Genomic DNA, 27,997 nt, shown 5'->3' with positions numbered 1-27,997 from the left:
GTATCACAATATTGTCCGCTTTGGGCCACTCGGCACGAGGACTTCCCAGGGGGTCACCCATCCCGGTACTACTCCCGCCCGAGCACGCTTAACTGCAGAGTTCTTATGGGATCTGCTGCCTTCACGGCTTTAAAACGCGTTGTAACAAGGAAGGTATCCACACCCCTTATAAGGAGATGTTTTGTTCTCCTTCCAAGCCGATGTAGGATCAGGTGCAACCCACCTTCACCCCCCATTATAGGGTTCGACGTCCCCGTCGAACACATCGACCCGTGCCCTGGCTCTGATACCATTTGTAACACCCCCCTCTGGCACGTATCACAATATTGTCCGCTTTGGGCCACTCGGCACGAGGACTTCCCAGGGGGTCACCCATCCCGGTACTACTCCCGCCCGAGCACGCTTAACTGCAGAGTTCTTATGGGATCTGCTGCCCTCACGGCTTTAAAACGCGTTGTGATAGGGAAGGTATCCACACCCTTTATAAGGAATGCTTAGTTCTCCTTCCCAGCCGATGTGGGATCAGATCTAACCCACTTTCACCCCCCATTATAGGGTTCGACGTCCCTGTCGAACACATGTTTTCATTCTCTTTACAATTCCGAGTTTGATCAAGAACCATCAAGAATGTAAGTGATTCATTACCTTCCTTGTGTTTTAATCCCTTCTAAGTGATGAATCCATGTTTTCATTCCATATAATTTCATCTTTGCTAGATATTCTCACTCACCAAGAACACACACTAGTGTTTGGTGGCTAAAAACCTTATCCCAAGCCTCTTTCAGTAAGTAACTACCCCCCCATGCTTAATATTTACAGGAAACCACTAATTTTTGACCTGGAATCGATCCACACCCCTTATAAGGACCTGTCGAAGTTTCGCGACAGAACCCACACGACACAACGCAACGTAAATAGTGAATTTACGTTAGAGCGATATTTGGCCTTAGCGATCTAAATGAAAGTCGTAGAATATATTAAACCGAAAGAGTGCATAAAAAGAACGTCCAAATCTGACTTTGTATGAAGAAGTTATGATTTTTCTAAGTTTCAGCTTAACAGTATGCAGCCCGAAGTTCGAATATGAGATTGACAGATTTCTAGCCGAAACAATCTAAACGAGAATCGAATATCTCGTCGATAGTAGTTCAATGGTAAAAAAACAGATGAAAACGGACGTCGGATGAAGAAGTTATGAGTTTATAACGGAGTTTTTCTGTCTTGGCCTACTAAAAATAATATAATAAAAATTAAAGTCAAAGTTAGCCAACGGAGTCTAAACGAGAGTTGTAGAGCATAGTCTCACCTACACGTGCATATAATAATGTCGAAAACGAAAATTGTATGCGAAAGATATGAATTTCTGAAGTTTGGGGTGCGAACCCTGACATTGTGTCAGAGTTCACGACGTGAACACAATGTTCATGACGTGAACTCAGTATTTATGACTTTTGGAGCCTGACAGATGCTAGTTGCGATGACGCACCTGATGACTACTGAACTCACGACGTGAATATTTGAGATTCACGACGTGAATCCATAAAAATGACCCTATAAATAGAAATCGAAGGGCAGTCGGCCATAGTTTCTAATTCCTTCACTCTCTCACTCTCGGTACCCTCTCTAGCCCTTTTGAAGCACCCCAAAGCCCCAGTATCATCCCGACACCTGAAGCAAGTCCCGAAACCCCAAAGATCCCGAGGAGAAAAGAGTTTCAAGCCGAAGCTCTGCCCACGAGAAGCCCGGTGTCTAAAGATATCCCGGTTTCATAGAAGAACTTCTACTTGAAGAGTCGTAGTGCTGTCCGAGCATCGTCTAACCAAGTAAGTGTGTACTTACTTTCTTCTAACACATAGATATGATGTATTTGCTATAAGATACGTGCTATGTGTTTATATATTGTTTGTTTACTTGAGATGGATGTTGAATGGATGTTTTATACAGATTTTTAAATGATTTAAAATGTATATGTAATTTATATTTACAAATATGTTGGGTAGAACATGGGTAGACGAAACAGTTGGTGTGTGATGAAAGATGAGTTTAAGGATGAGACGAAAGATGATATAGATCATAAGATGAGGGTGACAAGTGAAAAATGAGTGAAACCTTTACCCAAACGATGGCCCCTGTCATTCAGCAGAGTAGGGATGACAACCACTAACTATTCTAGACAGTCCAGTGGAACACTAGCAAGCTCGCAAATTGTAGGTGCTGTGGACTTGATGTTCACCAGTGTACTCTAAAAACCATGGTAGCTATAGATTTAGTTCCTTATAATGAAATGATGGTAGCTATGGATTTAGTACAATGTAGATGAACTTTGGTAGCTATGTATTTAGTATTGTATAGATGAACCTTGGTAGCTATGTATTTAGTATTGTGTAAATGAACGATGGTAGCTATGGATTTAGTACTATGTAGATGAACCTTGGTAGCTATGGATTTAGTACTGTGTAGATGAACCCCAGACAGTAATGGATTTTGTGTCAATTCCTTAGGTCAATCCTTAGGAACGAATGAAGGAAGGATAGTCGATTCTTAGGGTAAAACCTTAAGAAAATAAAGAAGATAATGGGGATGGGTAACTGGGTTGATTGTTTGATGATTGAATATAATAATTATATTATTGTGGGTTGAAAACCCTATATGCTCACCAGGCTCCCAAGCCTGACCCACTCAGTTTTCTTTGCATTATAGGTAATGACACAAGAGTATAAGTTGGTGGACTTGACGTGAGATTTTAGATTATAGATCAGTAGTTATAAATAACTGTTATAAGGTCTATTTTATATTATTTATGCTTTTTGTCTGTAACGGAACATGACATCCCTAGAGTTTGTTATTTAATGAAAATACATTTCTTTAAAGAAATGTTTTGATAAATTCTTATCATATCTTGTTTTGGAAACAAATTCCACATCACTTTTATGTAAAAATATTACTCTGATTTTCAAACAAAGCATAAACAAAACCGGTCTTTTTTGGCCGTGAAATTGGGGATGTCACACTGGTTCACACTAACCAGTCACGAAAAAGTAAGGCGGAAAACGGCTCTCATTGGTTTCATCGTCATATGACACCCAACGGAACACAACATCATACTGGGATGAACAACCCTATTCCGGCTCGGAGCAATATCGTCCACCATACACGCAATAGTAAAATTCGACACGACAGAAGGGTCGGGGACAATCTTAGCCACACCACCACAAGAATTACGATGCTGTGAGATCATGTAACCGAAGGAAATCACAAAAGAAGCCAGGAAGCTACTATAAGTATTACCTAGCGGCAGAGTGGTCATCAACGCATAACCCAACCAGTCAGTATAGGTATCAACCTTTCCCCGACAATGATACAGGAGCTAATTAACTTGTTGAGAAAATATAAGCATGACTTCTCTTGGATGTCTACAAACATGGTTGGGGTGAATAAAGAAATCATAGAGCACAAGCTAATGATAAGGCCTGGGACTAAGGAGGTGAAACAGAACAAGTGTATCCAAGGAAGAGACATGAACAGAGTGATCAATGTCGAAGTAGCCAAGTTGACCAGGGCAGGAATACTCCGCGAAGCGATTTTCCCAACATGGATTACCAACCCGGTCATGGTCAAGAAGCATGATGGCACATGGCATATGTGTATTGATTACGTCGATTTAAATAAATCATGCCCCAAGGATTGCTGTTCCATACCATAAATCAACCAAAAAGTGGAGTCCCTGCAAGGGTTCAAACTCAAATTCCTGCAAGACGTGTATAAGGGATACCACCAAATTCTAATGAGCAAGCAATACGAGGAGAATACTGCTTTTTACATAGATCATGGCTCGTTTTGCTACTAGAAAATGTCGTTCGGTTAAAAAAATGTAGGGGCAACCTATTAACGACTCGTCGACTCGTTGTTTGCAAAGAAAATCGGTAGGAACATCGATGTATACATAGATGACATGGTCGTCAAAATCCTAGGTGAAGAAGGGTTGTTGGAAGATGTGGAAGAGATGCTCAAGACTCTAGAAAAGGTTAGAATGAAACTAAACTTGGGGAAGTGCACCTTTGGAGTGGAGGAGGAGCAGCTCTTGGGGTACTATGTCACCTAGGAGGGGTGTAAAGTCCAAAATCGGATCTACCAATGATCAAAAGCAAATAACAACCACACAATACGAAATAATAAGCAAAGAAATAACAAACCAAGCTTGCATACGCATTGTAGCCTTAAAACATCTGATACAACTTGGTGGAACTGGAAAATACGAAAGGTATCAACAACCTAAAACATCTGACACAATTCTCTATATATAGACCTTAGGACCGTGAGGAGTTTACGGCCGTAAGGAGTTTACGGTCGTAAAATATATTACAACCACAAACTTAAACAAAAACGTGTTTCATACACACACCCGTATCACTGAATCTTATACCTAGACCAAACCATTATTTAAGGCCCTTCAATCTCCCCCTTGGTTTGGACTAGCCCAAGGTCACCCCGTGTTGAAAATCATAATGTCCATTTTTCCCATGGCTCCGTTCCACATACGCTTGCTTAAAATTTCAACCACCATTGTCGTGTACACTTTAGCACCTTCTTCATATATATCTTCAACAACCTTAATATGAAAGTTGTTGAGATAGTGAATATCCCACTTCCTGAACTGTAACAAGTCTTTGCGATCATAGAGCCTGATGCACCCATCTTTAAGCTTAATGACGACACCAGAAGTAGTTTCATCAAAAACCCAGCACTCCAATGAACTAAGAGACCCATCTGAATAGCCTTGAAGCACTAAAAACTACTTGACTTGTTTCGTTGCGGGCCACATCACTACCTGCAACGGCTTGTCGGTGGACGGTTCCAAAACATCTGAATGTTCAAATATGACAAATTCTGCTGTTGGCATATACGGAAACCCCTTTTTGACTTGATCATCAAGGAAGTGCTTGAATTGAGTAACTTGTGGATTATTCATTAAGGTGATGAAGGGAGCTTGAGACAGCTCTGCCAAATCAATCCTCGTGAACGAGCTAAAATCATGGCTATTCTTGTACAACTCAGAATTACCGCTCCTGCGAATGACCATCCACATCTTAAGGGGTTCATGGAATCCCCAAGAAGCAACTCCCAATCTGTCTCCAAACGTATCTCGGAACTGAACCACTTTAAGATCAGTAACTGTGATTAACGGTTTGCCCTGAGAAGCATTTAAATTAGTGTTCCTCTTGAACAACAACTGTCATTTCTTCACTTCTTCTTCTTGACCACGATGAATGATTTCTGTAATATGTGGAGCCAAAGGAGGTTCATCAACCCTACGATTAACAATACCAAAAGACTGACCGACTGGTAGGTCAATTGGGAAAGCTTGCACGTGAAGATTGATCCTCTGTTCTTCAACAGACGTTTGATATTTGTCTCCAAAGTCTACTTCAAGTTTCTTCTTCGGTTCAAAGTAGCTTGAAGTTAGTAGATTGAAAGGATCTTGCAAGTCGGAAATCTGCTTAGTCTTCAGCTTTTTATCCTTTTTGAGCTCGGCCACTTGTACTCCAAGATTAGATTTATCTGATTGCAACTTAGAGACCTGAATCCTAAGGTTGACATTCTCAGCACGAAGTTCCGCTACCTGAATATCTAACTTAATATTCTTCTGGCTTAGAACTGAAATCTCCTTTTGCAAACCAGAAAGAGTGAGATTTTCATCCCTAGCACCACCTTCTTCAATGGAAACACCTTTTCCTCGAGGGTCTGGCGATAGAAGTTTTTCTTCAGCCATGTGCAACACCAACCTTTCAGAAGCAGCATCTCAATTATACCTTGGAACTGAGAAACCAGGCAGTGCAGAGGGACCACCAACAGTAAATGTTGAGCTCGGACCTGTTGGAAACATCTTGGTGGTTGTGAGTCTAGTGGTAGCAGTAGTGACAGGAGGGGTAGGAAGACCGCTAATCAAGTTTGAAATTAGCTCAGACTGCCTCACGTCTAGTCTTTGTCTCTTAGACTGAGGTTGGTCAGAATCTAGGGTAAATACACTCATAAATGGTTCTGTAGTAGGAGAAGCGGATATAGAAGGGGAACATCCTATAACTTCCTCCATAGGAATTGAAGCGGACACCATTTGTTTTGATGTTGGAGTTTGAGTTTCAAACGTTTCACTTGACTTCCTAGTCTCGGTTGTTTGCAGAACAACGTCATCGACATTGTTGAAAATCGTGTCAAGGTTTTCATGCGACACAACATTTTCACTGCTGGCTTAGGAAGCCGCAATCTCATCACGATCAAAACCTGTTAAATCAAGATCACTGAATGAATCGTTTCTTTCTTCACCGACATGCATTTCCGCACCATCTTGATCATGGCTCAAATCCTTTTCAAGTTCTGAGGCGATTTGAGCGTCAAGATTTGGTGTGTTATCCTTTTCAGTTCCTTCATCCTCTGATATATCAATAACAATGTTATTCAGAGTCGATTTTTCTACAGATGCCTGCTCTGACGAGGTTTGTTCAGACGAATCGTATGACTCCGTCGGTTCATCCAACTCTGTAAACTTTCCAAACTTCTTTAGAGGATACAGTCCTTGAAAGATAACCTTGCCTTTACGATTTTGTTTGATGAGTCCCACCGTGTGGGGATCCAAGGACTTCATATCTAGAGTTTATCCCTCCTTCTTTACATTAGGAAACTGAATGTTGATGAACATTTGGATAAAGCGAGGATACAACAGAAAAGTATCTCGGGTAGAGGCTCTGATGTTAATGACAAATTCATCCAAGATGAACTTCGAGAAGTTGAATCTTACGCCAGCATCAAGGGATACCAGTGCACCAGTTGTGCGTTGCGAAATCTCATTGGCTCCAGACCTTCTGCCCGAAATGCAACTAACAAAAACGTGCGCTAAGAACCTCTAGTATGGATGCAGTATCTTCTTCAGTGTTGGCGGAAAAGTTCCCTCATAGCTCATTCTGCGTAGAATTCGTTGAGCGTCTTCAATTCCGATTTCCGTTGGGAAATTGGGTTGATCGTCAATGAGCAGCGCCTCGCGAATGAAACCTTCATCAATCACAATCTCCCGTCCCTGAACTTTGGCTTTCACAGTAAAGTTGCCATCATCATCCATGTTCGTTTTAGCGGTCGCCCAAAACTCGCGAATCAAATTTTGATACACAACTGGATTAACCGTGATCGCGTTTGCTAAACAACATTCCCGCAACCGATGTATCATCGAGCGCATATCGGAGTGAATTGCTGGAGGGTCTGCAAGCACGATTGCAAAGTTGTGTATGTCTGCAAATTTCAAATTCGCCATTTTCTGCACTCAAACACGAACTGTAAGAAAAAAATAAAATTTTATTTTGACCAAAAATATTTTTTTAGTAAAAATATGATCAAAACAAATTTATTATAAATAAAATTGAGTTGTGGAAACAAGTTTACGGCCAAAGTAAACAACAAATCTCGAATTTTAAATTTTTAAAACCGGCAGTAAACATTTTGTTCTTGGGCCGTAAACTCGAAGTTTACGGCCTAAGAATCTTTTTGCAAACTCATAGCATCGAAATCGTATATGTATTTAAATCATTTTCAAAGGCAGTAAAAACAAGGTTCTTGGGCCGTAAACAAGAGTTTACGGCCGATGAATATCACTTTGAGAAATTAAAGAAAAACATATCTATACGACAAATTGAAGGATAATGCTTTGATATATGCCAACGTAGGAATTAATTGCAATAAAATAAATTCAATTCAAAGCCAAACGGAGTTTACGACCGGAGCTTACGGCCGTAAGCTCCATCAGAGACATTTTTGCAATTTCCGATTAAATGGCTCGGTGAAATTCAAAACAAAACACATATAGGACTATCTTCAACTGACTCGCCGAGTTCGTCGTTGAACTCGTCGATTTCATCTTCAGTCGTACGAAGGTGTTTAGTCTATGACTCGCTGAGTTCATCCTCAAACTCGTCGAGTCCATCTTCATATGGTTGGGACATCGCCTGGAACTCGCCGAGTTCCTCCTTGAACTCGTCGAGTCCTTTGATCTTCAAGTCCATAACAAACCCCTAATAGGCTGAGTGTTCCGTCCACTCAACCAAAGACCATTTACAGAATACATTCGGGGAAAAATGTGACTTGACTCGCCGAGTCCCTCTTTGTCCAAAACTATTTAGTCGATTATAATGGGTCTTAATGCATCAAAACCATAGATCTGACCTCCTAGGGTTCATTTTATGCGTAAAGTTCCAATCTTGGCGTCCATGCATGGGGATTTTGGCTCAAAAAGCCATAAAAATAGGTTTGTATGATGCATGGGTCTCCCATGGCCATAAAGTTGGCACCTTTATGCCATGGGAACCCTCAATGGTTCCACATTTGAAGTGTAACCCCAAGCACGCTCACAAAATCCGATTATAACTTCAAAAACTCATAAAAAGGGGTAGAAAATAGCCCCAAAACAAGATCTAAGAGTTAGATGGTCAAGGTTCAAGCTTTTTACCTTGAATGAACTGAGAATGAAGCAAAACCTCTGGATCTACTAACTTCCACTTGAACTCCCAATCTTCTTCCTTCTCTTCCAACTTTAAATGCACACAAAAGTCACCAAAAAGCTCAAGAACACTCAAAAGAGGCTTAGGGTTTGAGTTAGGGCTTTCTATGGGATGGGAGGAACAATGGAGGCTGGGTTGGGGCGTTATAAGTTGTTTAAATAGGGTGCAAACCCCAAATATTAGGGTTTCATCCAGACAGTCCTATTCGTTGGGTCGGTCTCCCGACTCGTCGAGTAGGTCACTTATCTTGCTGAACCAAAGTCGAGTCTACTCGACGAGTTGAGCCTCCAACTCGTCGAGTCCCAGAGAAAAACATGAGTTTACTTTAATTAAAATACGTACTAGGACCTCGATTTACAATCTACCTATTAACAACTGAACAAAAATCCACAAGTCAAAGGTCGACCCTCAAGGTCAACGATCAAAGTTAACAGTCAATGTTGACTCCAGCCGACTGCCACGACGTGGTCTTCCTTGGCCATATCATGACCCGCATACGACCAAACAGTTGGGAAAATCCCAGCCACCACGTCGTGGTAGCCGAGGTTCCAAGAGCTTAATGCATTAAGTTGTTTTCTTTGATTCCAATGGCTACAAAACTTTATCCACTAGGACCACCCAAAAGGTCCAAAACCCAAATCTCTAAGCCTCAAAAGGCTTAAAAATGCAAAGCTTAACCAATAAGCACTTATTCCATAAGGTCTGAAGTCTATCCTTTCCAGAAGTGATTCTTGCACCAAAACTAACCTAAAAGTTGGTGCTCTATAGATATGCATGTCCAATGCATGTCTTGAACCCATATTAGGTTAAAATGAGGGGTTTTGACCTAAATCACATGCATGGATTGAAAACCCAACCAAACTCCAGATCCAAGGCACAAATTACACCAAATGCTCCAAAGATTCATAAAGTTGCAAACTTTAAGAGATTTCACCAATCCAACAACCAAAAACAAGAAGTTTATGGGACTAAACTTAAGATCTAGCAACCTAGCATTATAAAAATTGAGTCCTGTACACTTACAAAGGTCCAAAAGAGTGCTAAGGTGAAGAATGGAGACTTTCTTGCTTGATCTTTGCTTCCTTCTTCCTTCTTTAGCTTGAAGGAACACCAAAACTAGCTTAATAATAGAGGGAAGTGATTAAGGCTTTATTTAGGGCTTGAGGGGGATGATGGAGGCTAAGGATGAGCTAACCCTAGCCTCTTCATTCCTTTAAATAGGAAGCAAACCAAAAAATAGGGTTTTCACGTCGGCCGTCCACCATGTCGTGGACAATACTGCCACGTCGTGGTGTCTTAAATAAAACACGCGAACCCTTCTCGCCTTGCCACGTCATGGTGGTGCCTCCACCACGTCGTGGCAATCATCCAAATGATAATTTAATTACAAATAGAGTACCTCAAGATCCATGCATTACAATTCCGGTCATCAATGGTAGATTTCGAGTTCATCTATGGCAGTTTTCTGGAACACACATCTGAAACCAACGAGTTTGAAAGGTTCGAAATTCGTGGGTTTGAAGAGTTCCAGATTCATGGGTTTAAACTCGAATGATTCCAGATTCATGGGTTAAACTCGAACGAAGATGAAGGGTTCCAAAAATCATTCATCAGATTTGAAGAACTTTCCAGATTTAAAGAGCATTTTCCATAAATCGTTTGTACAGGATGACAAAATCGAACTTAACGAAGTTCTTTCCAGATTTGAAGAACACACACGAAGAACACATTCCATATACAAAATCGAGCTTCAAAATCCAGTATCGAAACCGAAAATCCCAAATAAAAGCTTCATTTATATTGTAAGTTCTTAAAACTCTAAACCCTAATTCACCTGCAAAATTGAAAATCGCAAATCGAAGCTTCATTTGCTCCAGATTTCATAGAGTTTGTCGTAATATTCATGATGACATTATATGAAAATGACACTGGGTTCTGGTCAAACAATATTTTGATGGAATAAATAAAAGTTTAAGGATATGCTCCTCAATAAACATCTGATTTACCAAGAACTCGCCGGAATATTCATGTTTCACGGGAGAAGATGACAGGAGAGTCATCGGAGAGGTCAAAGACATGGAAACCTATAATAACCGATGATAGCCGGTCAAAAGGGTTATGATGAACACAAAAAGTAAGTTAGATGATATATTGCGTACAAAAAAAGATCAAATGTGAACAAAATCAACACTTGATTATCATTCTGAGTCATTTTCCCTAATAACAACACACAGACTTACTATGATCGTGATCATACGAACGAGAAGTTAATAATGTTAGGGTTCAATAATAACACAATCACATGTTAGTAGCGTGTACATCGAACCATCATTAATAACCAATAATCGCACTCGAGTTTCATCACCACTGGATCATACCCAATCAACGGATCACACATGGTTCCACCGTGTATCGGTTCATCAAATTGAATCCGGATTCGATTAAATGGTTCGGGTTTTAAAACATTAAACACATTATAATTTGGCCACCATCAAACCCTAATATGCACCAAGAAAGTTCCTACTTTTCAAACCCTAAAAATTCCCTTCTATCTGCACAAAATCAAAACTCACCATGTCTCTTGATAAGGCGGTTGAAAGGGGAAAGGACACATCGTTTCCCCCTATGTCGACGGCACTTGTGGCCGAGACCAACGGGAATGGCAACGGAACTGGATCAGCGCCGTCTAACGCCAGCTACCGTCTCCGATTGAACCCTAATCAAGACCACAAGGCGGAAAACTATGACGATCTAGGTTTGGAGTTCACTCCCCTGCTTTTCAGCTCTCTGGAGCGATACTTGCCTCCAAATCTCTTGAATGTTTCTCGAGACGCAAAGTATAAATACATGAGGGACATCCTGCGTCGTTATTCGACTGAAGGAGAGCGTACTCGAGTAAGCATCTACATTCTGCATAAACATTGCTTTATGAATCCCTTTTTGTTGCATATGTTTGAATTTTGCGTGTATGACGAGCGATGAAGTGGAAAAAAGTTTGAATTCTGCAAATCTGCATTGTTCTTAAGACTGATTTTTTTTTTAAATATATATGTACTTATGGCGATGCTTGAATTTTGCATTTTTCTTGCATATTTTAGACGATCGGAAGGAATTGTTACTCATCTTTTCCATTGCTCCATTTTCAACAGGACCAGAAGCACAGAGAGTACAGGCAAAAGATCATATCCAATTATCAGGTAAATTTGAAGGTGTTATGTTGAGTGGAATCGGAAGGTTCTTGTTTACACATCTGATCTGTGACATTTTGATTTTCTTCTCAGCCTCTGTACAGAGAACTATACACATTGAATCCTTCAACCTTTTTTGTCCAATCATTTTCAAAGGCATTCAGTGCCAATGATAAGAACAGAGATGAAAGTATCAGAAGCATAATGTCTGAACCTGCTCCAGGAATCTATACATTCGATATGCTTCAGCCACGTTTCTGTGATATGTTGCTAAATGAGGTATTAATTCGTTAATCATAATCCTGTCATTGGGGAACTAACTTTTCTTTCGTGTAGTTTAGTTTTTACATTTTCTTATCAGGTTCTGATTGCTTAGGTAGAAAATTTTGAAAAATGGGTCCATGAAACAAAATTCAGAATCATGCGTCCAAATACCATGAACAAGTATGGTGCTGTTCTTGATGACTTTGGCATGGAATCCATGCTTGAGAAGCTGATGGAAGACTTCATACGCCACATCTCAAAAAGTAAGTTTTACTAAAAAGATGTAGAAATGTTTCAAAATCCTTCAAAGTTTAAATGCCATTTCTGGTTTTGAAAATTTATGCAGTTTTCTTCCTTGATGTTGGAGGGTATTCTCTTGATTCCCACCATGGATTTGTGGTTGAATATGGAATGGATAGAGATGTTGAACTGGGTATGCTATCTAACATTTTTGTTTCATTAACATTGTAATGGTTTTTATATGATTTTGATATATCTTTATTTGTAGGTTTCCATGTGGATGACTCTGAGGTGACTTTGAATGTGTGTTTGGGAAAGCACTTTACTGGTGGGGAGTTGTTTTTTAGAGGCGTTCGCTGTGAGAAACATGTGAATACTGAAACTCATCCTGAGGTATGTTTATCAGTTTAAAATTTTAATTGTAATCTAATAATAATAATAATAATAATAATATAAATATAGAGTTGAATTCATTTTGATGTTTTATTTAAATTTACAGGAAATTTATGATCATGCGCATCTGCCTGGACGTGCGATTATTCATCGTGGGCGCCATCGACATGGTGCCAGAGCCACCACATCTGGCCATAGACTTAATTTACTGCTGTGGTGCAGAAGGTATTCAAATTTTCAACTTTTTTATATGTGACCTAATTTTAATTTTAATTAATTATAACTTTTTTCTTTTGTTTCAGTTCTGTGTTTAGGGAGCTGAAGAAGCATCAAAAGGAGTTTGTGAACTGGTGTGGGGAGTGCAAAAGGGAGAAGCAAGCAAGGCTTCAGCAGTCTGTGACTGCGAAGAAAATGGTAGATATATATATATATATATATATTTTTGGGTGGTTGTGTTTTGTGGCTTCTAGAAGATTCTGGAAACTGATGTGATGTTTGTTTGATGTTATTATCTAGGAGTTGCTTGTGGGTCAAACAGATGGTGCTGCTTTCAATCCTCGTTAGAAGAAGAAGAAGAAGAAGAAGAAGAAGAAGAAGAAGATGATGGTGAATGTGGTTTGTTTTTGGGTTGTTGTAAATTCAGGTTTCTTTCTCAATTGGACCACAATTCTGCTGTTTGGGATTTTGATCTAAAATGGTGGAATGTTGTTTATTAAAACTTTTAGACAGATTATATGCTTCTTGTTGTCATGGATTGTTGTTTGTTATGTTTTGTGCTTAGAAAGCTTGTTTCGATGTCTCTGTCTTTGTGCTTCTCGTTGTTGTGATGGAATGTTGGTTGCTATTTTAATTCATGTGGTATTATAATAAGTATTATGATTGTGAAATTATAATTTATAGGATTAAGGGTTAATACTTCTTTTTGTTAAGCTGCGAAGTTACATACTTTGTGGCAATATATATTGTACCACAAAAACCCAAAAACATGTGTCAATATGCTATAAAAATAGATCAAGTCATACAAAATAAGATAGGCTAAATCTAAATTCAACATAAGATTTTGTTACATCATGGATCGATCTCGACATCTTCAAAATTACAAGTGACTGGTCTATAATTATATCCATACATATTAATCAATCTGTATATAGAGTGATAAATAAAATAGGGAAAATAAGTAATTTAATCATAATTTAATGTGTATTTGAAGAAAAAAAAAAAATCTTTTTGTAAAAATAACCAAGTCCAGAATACACATCAATGGAGAAAAAACATTTTCTTTTGACGAAAAAGTAATATTTTGGACTGACAATCCAGAATTCCGAACCAATGTTCCGGATTCTAGATTGAAATTTGGGAGTTTGAAAAAAAAAACTTTGGAATTTCAAGAACAAATTCGAAATCCGATGAACAATTTTAGAATTTAGAGAAAAAAATTATTTTTTCCCTAAAATTTAATAAAAAGTTAAACAAACCCATGTAAAGATGATATTAATAACTTCCAAATAGACATTTCGAATATGAACAAAGAGATTTCTTTAGAAAAAATAGAAAAAATCAAAAAAGAACCAAATCCGGAATGAAGCATTGGGAAATAACTGGTCATTTTTTTTTTTCAGAAAATAAAAAAAGTAGTTACTAAAAAAAACCCAATGGTTATTTTCGTATTATTATTATTTAAGGCTGTGTTTGAATTTGCATCGTGAAAATGATTATCTTAATATTTACGAATATTGTGATTTCCATGAAGTTACATGCATGTGATGAAATTTATTTACAATTAATTGGGATTGTAAATAAATAAACAAGATTTTTATTTGCGATTGTAAATAAATACTAAACAAGATTTATATAGAAACTGCAACAGGAGGTTTTTTTTACCTAAGAAAACGCATTGCTGGTGTTGCCGTACTCCTCACGCGTTGCCCTCTCGCCGCCTGCCACCCTCCTCTCGCCGTCCAACCGCCTTCCGTCGTCTTCAACTATTTTTCTATCGTTTCGCCTGTTCTTCAACAGCTTGTCTGCGTCTTACTTCATTCTGCGTGTTCGTGTTTTTTCTGCATGTTTGGTTTCAGATAGCATAAAAACATTGATCGATCTTTGGTAACAACTCTAGTCGATTACTTTGCGATTAATGTGATCATCAACTAAGAAGTACTTCTGATCAATTCTATCTCGAAACGAATCAATTTGTGTTTACATATCGAAGCAATGAACAGAAAAGCATTCATCTTAGCAGTCGTTTTAAGGGTTTTTATATGGATCCTATCATTATCATGTCCCACCGCCGGCGAAGCGTCGACGTGCTTGGCAGTGTATAAAGAAGGCGGTGCACCAGCGGCGGTCAACCAGTCAACAAGATGTCAATCGGCTACACGTCAGGGCCGACGAAAATACATGGAAGATCGCACTTTCTGTACTCTCGACATTCGGATTCCTTTTCCACGTACGTTAATTAACATGCATGTTTCAATTATTTTTTTTTCAGAAAATAATGTAGTTATTTCTTGGGGGTTTTTTTGAATTTCTTCATGTATGTTACTAGCTTCCTGCATATCCAAATTAACATTAATGGTTGGCTTCTCGTTCTTATGTAGACCACAATGGCACTAGGGATACCCCAGTTGGCATTGTTGCAGTTTTTGATGGACATAATGGTGCTGAAGCTAGTGAGATGGCCTCAAATCTGTTGTTGAAGTATTTCATGAATCATGCACTCTCTTTTTTGTCCAACACATCAACATCAATGGGAATGTTACAAGATATGGGAGAAGTAGAACATGACAATGCTAATTCTCATAATGGAAGGTATATATCATCATCATCATCTCTTTAGCATTGATTTATGCCTGATCCAATATAATGCAACATTCGTGGTGAGTGTTATGATTATATATATGGGTCACATCTGTTATTTGCAGTTGGACTCTTCTCTTGAGCATTTGGATTGATTTGGGACATTCCTGAGAATTACAGGCGAATGAGCTTCTCAAAGGTTTTTTCTGCACGACATGTTTTGGAAGTTAGTTAGAAACAAATAAAATGATGGAATTAACAAGGATTTGTTAGACAATAAGTGTTTCTTCTGTAAACCCCACTATTGGATTCTTATACGAGGAATCATAAACAATGTCAATTAAAATGGTTATTAGCTTATTGCAGTTTGGTCCCGCTAAAAAACACTTCTAATAAATTGTTTGCTTCTAACTTATTTTAGAGTGCTTATAGTACAGGTGAAACCAAAATACACTTTTATCCTTATTTTAACTGTAATATCAGTACTCTTCTGTTTTTCATACACCCTCCAACTTATAGATCCAATTATATCTAGCTGCATTCCCTTTAATTTTCTTCTTCATTTATCAATATAATTTTCACATACTGAAGAGGGAAAGTCAAGAGTTAAATGAGTCAAAGTTGTTAGTTAACTGTCCAGAAATGGGAGGAAAAATCTGTTAGAATAATTCCTTTTAATTAGAAGCAAGAGAGAGGAGTGAGCATACATAGGAGTTAGTCATCAGTTTTTCATTTATATATTCTGTATTTTGGTGCCATATAATTAGCTAATCCTAACGCTTTTTTTTCATGAACTGTGTTTTGATACCACACAAGCTAATTAATAGACACTTTTGTAAAAAAAAAAAAAAAACACTATTTTAAATAAATAATCCCAAACAGTACCCTCTTAATAAGCATTTAACATTTTTGTCACAGGAATATGGTTACATTGTCAACCATGTTTGATGGAGATGGAGCTTTCCAGTTGGAAATTCTGAAGGAATCATTGGTGGGAGCAATTGTTGATATTGATTCAGCATTCAGTGAGGTAAGTGATGGTTGTATGGTATATATCCATTTCCATTTTTTTGTGTCTACTAAATTCTGGAATATATATATATATATATATATATATATATATATATATATATATATATATATATATATATATATATATATATATATATATATATATAATTTATTATTTTTTTTAATTGCAGGAGGCTTCTAGATACAACTTCACTTCTGGATCCACTGCAACAGTTGTATTAATGGCAGATGGTCAAATTCTTGTTGCCAACGTTGGAGATTCAAAGGCTTTCCTATGCTCTCAGACATTCCAGTCACCTTCGGAAGCCAAAGGTTAGAAATATAGCCATTATTTTATAATAAAATCCGAAATTAAGCTTGATAACTAAGAGCATCTTCAATGGTCAGTTTTTTTTATCGCTTATTACTATTTGTTTAAGTGGTCAAAATAATTAAACACCATTGGAATGTACAACTTATTTGCTTATTTTTATTTTTATTTGCTTATTTGCTTATTTTTATTGATCAATCAATATATATTTAGTGGTCAATATAATTTAAAGATTTGAACAATCAACCTCTTGCTCTTTAAAACTATTTCATTTTCTATCTTTGATTTACTTTGATTTATTTATTATTTATCTAAAATTTATAGATAAACTAATATACAATACATAAATATAAATTATAATAATATGCAAATCTTTTGTAAGTGAATGAATCTTTATATTAAAATACGATGTATTTATAAAACGATTAGTTAAACGAGGGGGTTTTATATAATATTTTAGACAGATAAAAATAAAATAGTTAAATTAAAAAAAAAAAAGTCATAAAAAAATTTAACCATCTGAGCAACAGTTTAATTAGAGGTCGATAAAAATAAAATAATAAAAGTGACTATTTTTGAGCTATCATGGGAGATGTTTTAATGAGATTTACCATGGATTTCGTAAATTATTTATGTCAACAGCTACTTTAATGAGATTGTACAAGAAGAAAAGACAAGATGGTGTCTCAGTACGCATAAAAGACTTTGGTTCGACTTTGACCCATTTTTCTGCCAAAGAGTTTACTAATGATCACCATCCAGACAGGGCAGACGAAAGGTCCAGGGTAGAATCTGCTGGAGGTCATGTCTTGGAGTGGGCCGGTGTATCCAGGGTCAATGGTCAACTCGCAGTTTCACGTGCTATTGGTGACGTGTCCTATAAAAAGTGAGATTTGCATTTCGATTTGTGTCTTTGTTTTACTAATTACTAACTTATTAAATCATGTATGTTGTATTTCTATTATCAGGTTTGGTGTTATATCTGTTCCAGAGGTGACAGATTGGCAACCTATGACACGTAATGATAGTTATTTGGTAGTTGCTTCTGATGGTGTTTTTGAAAAGCAGAGCCCTCAGGATGTTTGTGATCTGTTAATGGAATTAAGAACCACTTCTTCTTCTTCTTCATGTTCATATTCGTTAGCTGATTCTATTGTTGATACTGCTATTGGAAGAGGCAGTATGGATAACGTGGCAGTTGTTATAGTTCCATTTGGACTAAAAACTCAGCCTAGTCATGGATGCAGTGAAGTTAGACAACAGACTTACGTGGATGAAGATGATCCCGTTTGAATTCTAAGGTTGCGTTTAGTTACGGAAAAACAATTTTCATTTTCCGTTTTTTGTTTTCCCTTTTCGATTTTCGTTTTCCGTTTTCATTTTTCATTGAAAAATTTAGAGAACGTGTTTAGTTAAACTTATTCATTTTTCATTTTCAGTTTTAGAAAATTAGAAAACGTGTTTAAATGTCTATTTTTCTATCGGTTTTCATTTTTAAAAAACGGTAGTGGTAGTAGGGTGTGGGTGGGGGCGGTGACGGTAGCGGGTCGGCAGCGGTGGTGGTGATGACAGGCAATGGTGGTGGCGGCGTCAATTTTATCAGTGGTGGTGATGGTGGTGGTGCTAGTGACGGGTTAGTGGTGGTGGTGTAGGTTTGTGTGTGTGTGTGGGTGTGTGTGTCTGTGAGGGTGGGGGTAGGTGTGGGTGTGTGTGTGGGTGTGTGGGTATGTACGTGTGTGTATGGGTGGGTATGTATGTGTGTGTGTTTGTGGGTTGGTGTGTGTGTGTGTGTGTGTGTGGGTGGGTGGGTGGGTGTGTGTGTGTGTGGGTGGGTGTGTATGTATGTGTATGTGTGTGTGTGGGGGTGGGTGGGTATGTATGTGTAAGTGTGTGTGTTTGTAGGTGTGTGTGTGTGTGGGTTGGTGTGTGCATGTGTATGTTGGTGGGTGTGTGTGGGTAGGTATGTATGTGTGTGTGTTTGTGGGTGTGTGTGTGTGGATGGGTATGTATGTGTGTGTGTGGGTTGGTGTGTGTGTGTGTGTGTGCGGGTGGGTGTGTGTGTGGGTGGGTATGTATGTGTGTGTGGGGGTTGGTGTGTGTGTATGTGTGTGTGTTTGTGGGTTGATGTGTGTGTGTGGGGGTGGGTATGTATGTGTGTGTGGGTGAGGGGTGTTAAGGTAGGGGTAGGTAGAAGTGGATGAGGTGAAGTGGGTGTGTGTTTATAGAAAAATTTTGGAATTAGAAAAATATGGAAAACAATGATTATCAGTTTTCCAAAATTTTCCAACTTATTTGTACTTTTAGAAAACGGAAAATTTTCATTTTCCGTGAAAAATTTAGAAAAATAGACGAACTAAACGCGTTTTCAAAATTCTCATTTTTCTTGGAAATTTTTTCCGGAAAACGGCTCATTTTTCCGCAACTAAACGCACCCTAAGTCTTCCATGTTTTTCTTCTTTCTTTTGAATCTTTTCCATATATTATCATCATGGACACAACAACAACAATGACGACAACATATCATGACAACAACATACCAATAATTCCATTAAATGGGGTCACGATACGTGGGAATAAAGAGCAATTGTGTCACTGATATTCATCACGTAAAATGATAACATGAAAATCAGACAAACAAAATAAGAGTAAAACAAGAACGATAAGACATAAAAATAGGTAAATAATAAAACAAACATATGCATCCAATAACCTACAAATGAGACAAAACAAAAGGAATAAGTAAAATAATAAAATATGAGCACAAAAATAAGACATGATTAAATCAAAATATAGACATATAAGCAAAAAGCATGTATGAATAATAAAGATTACAAAATAAAACAATACAATGAGAGACTACGTCAATAATAAAGATTAGAAAATAAAACAATACAATGGGAGAGACTACATCAATAATAAAGATTAGAAAATAAAACAATACAATGGGAGAGACTACATCAACCCTTATCTTTAACCTCCACACCTTTTTGTCATATCATATGTGCTTGGAAATGAATAAATAAATATTTTTATTTATTTATCTATTTTTATTATATAATAATAATTGTATTTGTCACATATAAATATATTTTTTATTGAATGTATTATTGCTCTTTGCCTGCTAATAATAATAAATTTATATACATAATTACTAGTATAATTAAGTTATTTGTTTGTGACACTAATCCAACATGGTGAAAAGTTGAGTAAGTAATTGTTAACGGTTTTCCACTCAACAAATGATCACAAAACTTGCCTGTTACTAATAATAAATTTATATATAGAATTACTAGTATAATTAAATTATTTGTTTGTGACACTAATCCAACATGGTGAGAAGTTGAGTAAGTAATTGTTAACGGTTTTCCCCTCAACAAATGAACACAAAACTTGCTTGTTACTAATAATATATATATATATATATATATATATATATATATATATATATATATATATATATATATATATATATATATATATATATATATATATATATAATTACTAGTATAATTAAATTAGTTGTTTGTGACACTAATCCAACATGGTGAGAAGTTGAGTCAGTAATTGTTAACGGTTTTCCACTCAACAAATGACCACAAAACTTGAAATCCTTATTTTCATAGTTACATGGAAGGTCGAACGGTATGGTTTCTACCCACCCCTTCCCGTTCTTCCTGCATTCTTTACTGAACTCCCATGATGGTGTTCCCACCACTCCTATCTTGCAACTCCCATCATCCAACTCTTCATTTGCTTCATTCACTTTTCTTTTTTGTTCGCATGTTACCCCCCTCTCTCTCTCTCTCTCTCTCTCTCTCTCTCTCCATATATATATATATATATATATATATATATATATATATATATATATATATATATATATATATATATATATATATATATATATATATATATATATATATATATATATATATATATATATATATATAGAAGTAAGTTCATGCGAAAATATAAATATCCTGCGAAAACGCGAAAACAGATTTTATCTTATGAAAATTAAACACATGTACTATAAAAAAGTAATTTTATTAGCAATAAATTAAAGATAGTAAGTTTGAATTGGATGGTGTTATGGTAATATAGATTTAAAGACGGTTTTTATAATTATATTTTTTTCACATCTTTAATCATTTTTAAATTCATGTTTTCATAATAAAAATGTTAAAAATCATACTTTGCTAATATGAAACAGTTTATCATCTATCATCGATTATCATCATGTATTTCAAAGTTTGGATGAATTATTTTCCAAAATATAATGTTGAGGTGACATAATATCATAGGTTTTTATTGTTTTCGTGTTTTCGCAAATTATTTGCATTTTCGCATGAACCCTCCCATATATATATATATATATATATATATATATATATATATATATATATATATATATATATATATATATATATGGGCATGGGGGAATATGTGACTGTTATGTATCTAATACTATATATAGAACCATCAAAAACTACATTGTTTTTACAAAATACGATCAAATCTCTCTACCATCTTTCTTTTATCCTCTATTAGAGCTTATGTTAGGCTTTATATATATTTTTATGGAGTTTTAGAAACAAACCACTCAAGTATACATATAGTAAGTGTTGGAGGAAGTTATGAAGCTTATTAGATGTCTAATAAACAAAAACATTCAAAATACATAGATTTTGAAGATGAATCCCGAAATTAAAAATAAAATGAGTTAAAAAGCCACATGAAAAAGCTAACAAAGAAATAAAATTATGTTTTTTAGTCAAAATGAAGTTAATGTTGATGGTTCTATATTTAACTAGGTGCATCCCTGCGAGTTGCACGGGAATAGAATTTTATTGTTAAAATAATAACTTTTACTAAATTATTATTTAATATTTCTACTTTAAAACAAAATGTTAATAGTAAAACAAACATATAGTTAACATATTAGTTTTATTAAACATTATAGTTTAATTTTTAAACCATTGTGATATATACAATTATTTGATAATTTTATAAACCGTTTAAAATTGTGTAAATTATATATCAAATGAATGATAATATAACCGGTAACAAAACGTATGAACAAAAATATGAACTGCAACTATTAGTAAGATAAAAATAGAAAAACATCTATTATAACATTTGTATTAAAAAAGATATATATACAACGAATAATAAAAAAATATGAAAAATAAACACTATAACTTTTAATAACATAAAAATACTAAAACATATATTATAACATTTATATTAACTTTTCATATTTAAATCATAAATCTTTTCAAATACATTAATGTTTTTAATGAGCAAAACTTTACAACCTTATAAAAGAAAGGAAAATAAAAAGTTATTAGTGAATACTAATTAATAATCATAAGTTAAAAACTCTTGAGTTTTAACTAATAAATATACATAAATTAGAAAACTCTTGAGTTGTAGTGTGAGTTTCAAATGAATGCGGTACTTGGAAATGTATATTTATATTTATTATTATTATTATTATTATTATTATTATTATTATTATTATTATTATTATTATTATTATTATTATTATTATTATATTTTTCTAAATAATTGGTTTTGATGCATCATTTGAATCCATTTAATTATTAAACATAAAGATATTTAATTATAAATTTATAACATACATAGGTGCATATACATGTTAAATAAATTGTATATTATATATATATATATATATATATATATATATATATATATATATATATATATATATATTCATAAATGTCATATGTAATTTTTATGGTAGTAATATGGATAAATTACTTTCATATGAAGAACATATCATAATAAGTTTATCATAATTACATATTAAATGTTCAAAATTATGTTATCTTTTAAATATGTTGTGTAGGATAATCCAACAAAAAAAATAAACATAATCAAAATAGAAAAAATACAATCAAATAAATAAGACCAATTGGTGGTTGAATATATAAATAAAGATGTTACATAAACATACATTTAAATCAAAAGAAAAACTGACATTCGTTAACTTTGCTCAAACAAAAAAACCTATATCCATTTTATGAATCTTATTTCTTCATTTAACACTATTCAACCATAGAAACTTGATGACAATTCTTCACTAACCTGCATTCAAAATATTTTTCTTGAAAAAGAAGAATCAGAAAGATATTCCAATAAAAACATTGATCTTTGGAGAGTCACATTCAAGATTGAGTAATACACACAAATCACATATAAGGATTAAATGAGAAACTGAATATAAAGAAAGAATGGAAATGCTTCATTTGTTTTGGTTAAAAGAAAAAATCATATTACAATTACCATCGATGCGACATAACTCATTTACTCAAATCATCATATTTGGATCGTGAATGCTTCAACTATATGAAAACTTTTGAATCATAATATCTTCAAATACTTCTTACATGTAAGATTTTATATAACACAAAAGACACAAAAGATTGGCCTTTTTATAGTAAACTTTTCACTAAATGCTAATTAAACATAATATAAGTTATAAAACTTTTGTGTGTTAAATCATAATTAAGAAAACTTTTGAGTTGCATTAGTTAAAAAAGGAGGTTTTAAATGAATGTGGTTTGAGAAAGTTAACAAGGGGGTTTCAAATGCATGAGATTCAAGAAAAAATGCTAGCTTTATAAGTATGTATGATGTTACATACATGCCACATATTCACTTTTCGATATATATATATATATATATATATATATATATATATATATATATATATAGAGAGAGAGAGAGAGAGAGAGAAAATAAGTAAGTTCAAATAAAAACAGTAAATAGTGTGAAAACGTAAAAACATTGTGTTTATGTTTTTATTCTGCAATAAATGTTATATATGTGTATTGTTGAAATAATTATAATGTGAATATTAATGTTTTATTATTTATATATATATTCATTAGAATATTATTATTCTATTATAACGAATTAGTCATAATCTTCCAATGATCAAGATTCGTATACATCACACAATTCGAATTGTATGACTCCAAGTTTCTGTCCAATTGAAACTTGGGAGATGAGAACTCTTTTTCACTTGCTTGATTATGAAATTTCCACAAACGGCATAATTAAGAATCAAATTCATGTTCAACATTGCTAATAATAGAAATATAACCACCAATTTTCATAAATGTCATTGTAAGAAAATATAAAGTAAATAAATCAAATTTTCACTTTTATTAATAATAAGCGGAAAAAATTGTCCTTATAATGCAAATATATGAAAACTATGTCTCTAGATATTTCCTAAGCAATCTATTAAGTTATCATAACTCCTACGAGTAGCTTCCAAAATCTGATCATTGAACCATGTAAACGAAATTCATCTCTCACGATCAGATTCTGCTCACTCTTCTTAAGCTTCCTTGTTTCTCTTAGATCCTGCAAAACATTAAAATGTGATCATCACATCATGTATTAAGAATCTATGAATAAGAACTTATAATGGAGTTAGATAATGGATGTACCTGAAGTGGAGTCGTATGACTTCACTTTACCATCTCGAAGGTCTTTCAGGTAGTCTGTACAGCTTCGTAACCAATGCCCCTCCAATTGGCAATAGAAACATATGGACCTTTTAGGATTAGCACATGGAACTATCTAAGAACTAGCCTTTCTCTTTACCATATGGTCAAACGGTTTGACCTTGGCCGATCCTTTTCCATTGGGAAGAGAAACCTTTTTTGGACTACCATTGTCAATGTCCACGGAAATTTAGGAGACAAATCCTTCAAACATTATTGCTTCACTTGTGCTCTTAAGCATTTCTGCTTCAGCAACAATTAACATGTGTGTCGGACCAATTAAGGTCACGTCGTGGTCAGTCATATATTAGTCTTTAATGAACTAACTATATGACTCAAGAAGCGAAAGTAGAACCAAGTCAATAGCCAGTTCCCTTGGGAAAATGACACCCAATATCCCCAATTTGTCAATGTACGATTTCATTTTCAAAACATGTGCACACACAGATTTTCCATCTTGATGTTTACATGCCAACAAGTTTTAAGTAACTTTGTATTTTTCAGCTTGAAGGAAACATGACTTGGGGAGAGTCACTGTAGGAGGTGGAGGAAGAGTTGGAGAAGCATGATTTCTAGTTCCACCATTGCTTGAAGAAGGGAACATTCTTTCACCTTGATCAACATGTGGAAGATTATCTTCAGATAGAGAAGGAAAAACATTTCCAAAAGGGCGAGGAATACCATTGTTGTATGAACTTGACACCTTGATCACTACAATAGGGGAGTTTCGATTCGAACTTTGAAGAGGGATGTCGTAATCAAATTCGAATCTATTTTAAGTAGGTAAAGCATTTACCAATTTCAATCTTATGAAACTCCTAGATCTTTTGAGATTCATTGAACTATTCAATGACATGTTTAATCTCGATTATGCTCTCACTTTGTGACTGGGATGTCAAGGATCACAAACAAGATGTGAATAATGTGCCAATTAACCACACACGCTCCATTAATCAATGATAATTTACGAGACACCCATTACCAATAATATTAGTCCATATTAGTGTGTCAGTTAACCACATATACTCCACTAACGACCAATAAGGTGCAAATTTTCATGGATTAGCATCAAATTCACATTTTTCCTAAAGTAACTAAAAGTGGGATTTTAGAAAATAGTTTAGTTACTTTATATCGCATTATACTTATTAATAAGATTTACTTTTGTCCTATCAAACCCGTTCGGCTAACAACCTTTCACCATACAAGAGAGTGGTTGGTAAGAATGGATACCCAATGACGGTCATTTAATAGGTCGCTTCCTTAAACTTCTCTTATAGTATGGCTTCGTGAATGAGGCGTACTAGCGATTCGACTGACTTTTCTTATACGTATAATATATATTAATCTCTTTTATATATATATATATATATATATATATATATATATATATATATATATATATATATATATATATATATATATAGTATAAGGTAAATTTTAAAACATTTTAAAATTCCAAGGGTTTAATCTTTTAATAAATTAATTTTTTTTATTTAATTAATTTTAAACCAGTTTATAGATTTATTAATTATCTTTTAATTAATCACTTAATTAAATTACTAAAATCCATAAGGATGTATTTTAAACTTTTCAAAATACTAAGGTTTTAATCTTTTAAATTTTCGAAATTAAAAGCAATTTTAATTAAATTTAAAAGAATTTTGATTTAATAAGTATCTGTTAATTAAAACTTTTAATCAATTTATTAAATCATCTAACGATTATCCAGTTAAATTAATTTAACTTAATCCATATCCCTTAGATCTCAAAAATATGGGAGGGATCTTACAAAATCTTCCAATTATCTTAATAAACAAGAACAATATACTTACCAAAAATAAAATAAATCCCACCAAATCTCTAACTTCCATAATATGGCAAATCTTGGAGAGGAAGACAAAGATTTCAATCCTTGCCTTATATTCGAAAATCCTTAGGGTTAGGAAACCCTAGATTTTGAGATTTAGGAGGCCAAAGGAAAATGATTAAAACGCTTAGGCAAATTTTAGAAATTAGGGTTAAGAAACCCTAAATTGCGAAATCCCGATTTCCAATGGGTTTAATTTCCATAAACCCTAATTTTCAAGTTCAACCAATTGCATCATATTCAATAGAAAACAATCCTACGCTTAGATACCACTGATGAGATTTGATCATAACAAGCAATCATATATGTGCATGCAACCCTAATTTGCTTTGGATCTATGTTTTCTCTAATTGAACATACAAGTATTAAACATCAAAAGATAAACCCTAAAAAGCATATACTATTTTCGAAATTCATGAAATAAGATAGTGGACATACCTTTAAGATTGTTATTGTAAACAATCTTGAATTCCACCTTGAAAACCTTTGGTAGCAAGCGCCACAAGTGTCACGCCTCTAATGATTCACAAACAAACCCTAGAAACCAAGGAAAACTATAGAAAGAGAGGGAAGAAGCCAAAATTTCATCCAAGGCACTTAGAAAGAAGTTATAGATGAAATTCTACCCTAAGGAGGGTTTATATAGGTGGTAGGAAGGTATTGGATAAGGCATGTATCTCCAAGATAACCCTAATCCCTTAACTTCCTCCCTAAGGCATTCAAGACACCCTTAGAGCCCAAGGAAACCCTAGAGACACTCTAGATTTCGTTCCCTCCTCTTTAGGTCGTTGATATTGCCCTATTTTGTCATGTATTTTTAGGTATTTATCATAATATTTAGAGCGTAATTAATATACATTTAAAGATAAAAGATATTTAAAATGTTTTGAATTGTATAAATATAAAAAAATTTGTGGAAGAAATTGGAACTGATCCGGAGCTAATAAGAACGTAAAATGACAAAGAAGCGGAAACTACCCAAAATTTCTTCGTGCTCCTTTAAAAAATGTGTTTGTATACAACGTAGATACCTACTTCATGATGCTAAGCCTTATCCATCGTGTGGCTATGTTGCCGAGTCTATAAATATGCGATTTTTGTGACATCCCCATTTTTCTTGGCCAGAAAAGACTGTTTTATTTATGCTTATTTAAAATCCAAGTGAACTTTATAAATGCGGATTTTGTCCCATAAAAAATATTTTCGAAGAAAATGTTTTTCGTTGACTATTAAAACTTGGAATGTTATAACCGATACAAAAAATAATCATAAACATAATCATTATAGGCCATACATTAACTTATTGTACTAATGTCCTAAACTCCTCGACTCTCTTGGTGAGTTATACCTTCGTACCGCGCATGTTGTCCGTGCGCGTAGCTGCGCACGGAAAATCTTATTTTCTTCGGATATTCATATCTTCTTCATACGAGATCCGTTTTCAAATCATTTTACATCTATGCGTAGCTATCGAAGAGATCTACAACTTTTGTTTAGTTCCCGTCGACTAATTCTCACTTTATTTTTAAATCTATATTTTATCAGACTTAGATTGTTAAAGTCAATTAAAAATTCATAAACCTATCGTCCGACGTATGTTTTCAATTGTCTTTATATTAACAGACTTCTATTAACGAGATATTCAATTCTTGTTTAGATTGTTTTTCCTAACAATCGACCGATTTGAATTTCGGTTTTTGCGACGTATAATTCTACGCTGAAACTTCGAAAAATCCGAACTTCCTCTCACAAAGTCAGATTTGAACGTTCTATATATGCACGCTCTTAGTTTTACAATTACTACAAATTTCGTTTAGATCACT

General features: G+C 34.7%; 2 protein-coding genes and 1 pseudogene across 2 annotated transcripts; 2 read left to right on the top strand and 1 right to left on the bottom strand.

Annotated features, from left to right (window-relative positions):
• Nucleotides 1-24: 24 nt before the first annotated feature.
• Nucleotides 25-142, bottom strand: LOC145018942 (5S ribosomal RNA; annotated as a pseudogene).
• Nucleotides 143-11,062: 10,920 nt separating this feature from the next.
• Nucleotides 11,063-13,424, top strand: LOC145017797 (2-oxoglutarate and iron-dependent oxygenase domain-containing protein CP2-like). Its single transcript, XM_078975749.1, has 9 exons — nucleotides 11,063-11,435; nucleotides 11,690-11,737; nucleotides 11,822-12,007; nucleotides 12,105-12,255; nucleotides 12,339-12,425; nucleotides 12,501-12,625; nucleotides 12,732-12,850; nucleotides 12,928-13,039; nucleotides 13,142-13,424. Exons 1-9 carry the CDS (start codon nucleotides 11,115-11,117, stop codon nucleotides 13,187-13,189), a joined length of 1,197 nt encoding a protein of 398 aa, XP_078831875.1. The 5' UTR covers nucleotides 11,063-11,114; the 3' UTR covers nucleotides 13,190-13,424.
• Nucleotides 13,425-14,681: 1,257 nt separating this feature from the next.
• On the top strand, nucleotides 14,682-18,075 carry LOC145015952 (putative protein phosphatase 2C 51). The gene is made up of 6 exons (XM_078974417.1): nucleotides 14,682-15,071; nucleotides 15,223-15,433; nucleotides 16,340-16,451; nucleotides 16,624-16,765; nucleotides 17,406-17,649; nucleotides 17,732-18,075. The coding sequence occupies exons 1-6, from the start codon at nucleotides 14,837-14,839 to the stop codon at nucleotides 18,054-18,056; spliced, it is 1,269 nt and encodes a 422-aa protein (XP_078830543.1). The 5' UTR covers nucleotides 14,682-14,836; the 3' UTR covers nucleotides 18,057-18,075.
• The last annotated feature ends 9,922 nt before the right edge of the window (nucleotides 18,076-27,997 follow it).

Source organism: Lactuca saligna, chromosome 9 (genome assembly GCF_052625555.1).
Source record: "Lactuca saligna cultivar CGN05327 chromosome 9, ASM5262555v1, whole genome shotgun sequence".
NCBI lineage: Eukaryota > Viridiplantae > Streptophyta > Magnoliopsida > Asterales > Asteraceae > Lactuca > Lactuca saligna.
Note: the sequence above shows the minus strand (reverse complement) of the source record. Positions and strands in the feature narration are given on the sequence as shown.

What these genes read in the sequence shown, in the direction of transcription:
- LOC145017797 (XM_078975749.1), top strand. Translation starts at nt 11,115, where the DNA reads ATGTCTCTTGATAAGGCGGTTGAAAGGGGAAAGGACACATCGTTTCCC. An exon ending in CTGAAGGAGAGCGTACTCGA is followed by an intron (nt 11,436 to 11,689) that starts GTAAGCATCTAC and finishes CATTTTCAACAG; the next exon opens with GACCAGAAGCACAGAGAGTA. An exon ending in GGATAGAGATGTTGAACTGG is followed by an intron (nt 12,426 to 12,500) that starts GTATGCTATCTA and finishes CTTTATTTGTAG; the next exon opens with GTTTCCATGTGGATGACTCT.
- LOC145015952 (XM_078974417.1), top strand. Translation starts at nt 14,837, where the DNA reads ATGAACAGAAAAGCATTCATCTTAGCAGTCGTTTTAAGGGTTTTTATA. An exon ending in CATTCGGATTCCTTTTCCAC is followed by an intron (nt 15,072 to 15,222) that starts GTACGTTAATTA and finishes GTTCTTATGTAG; the next exon opens with ACCACAATGGCACTAGGGAT. An exon ending in GCTAATTCTCATAATGGAAG is followed by an intron (nt 15,434 to 16,339) that starts GTATATATCATC and finishes TTTTTGTCACAG; the next exon opens with GAATATGGTTACATTGTCAA.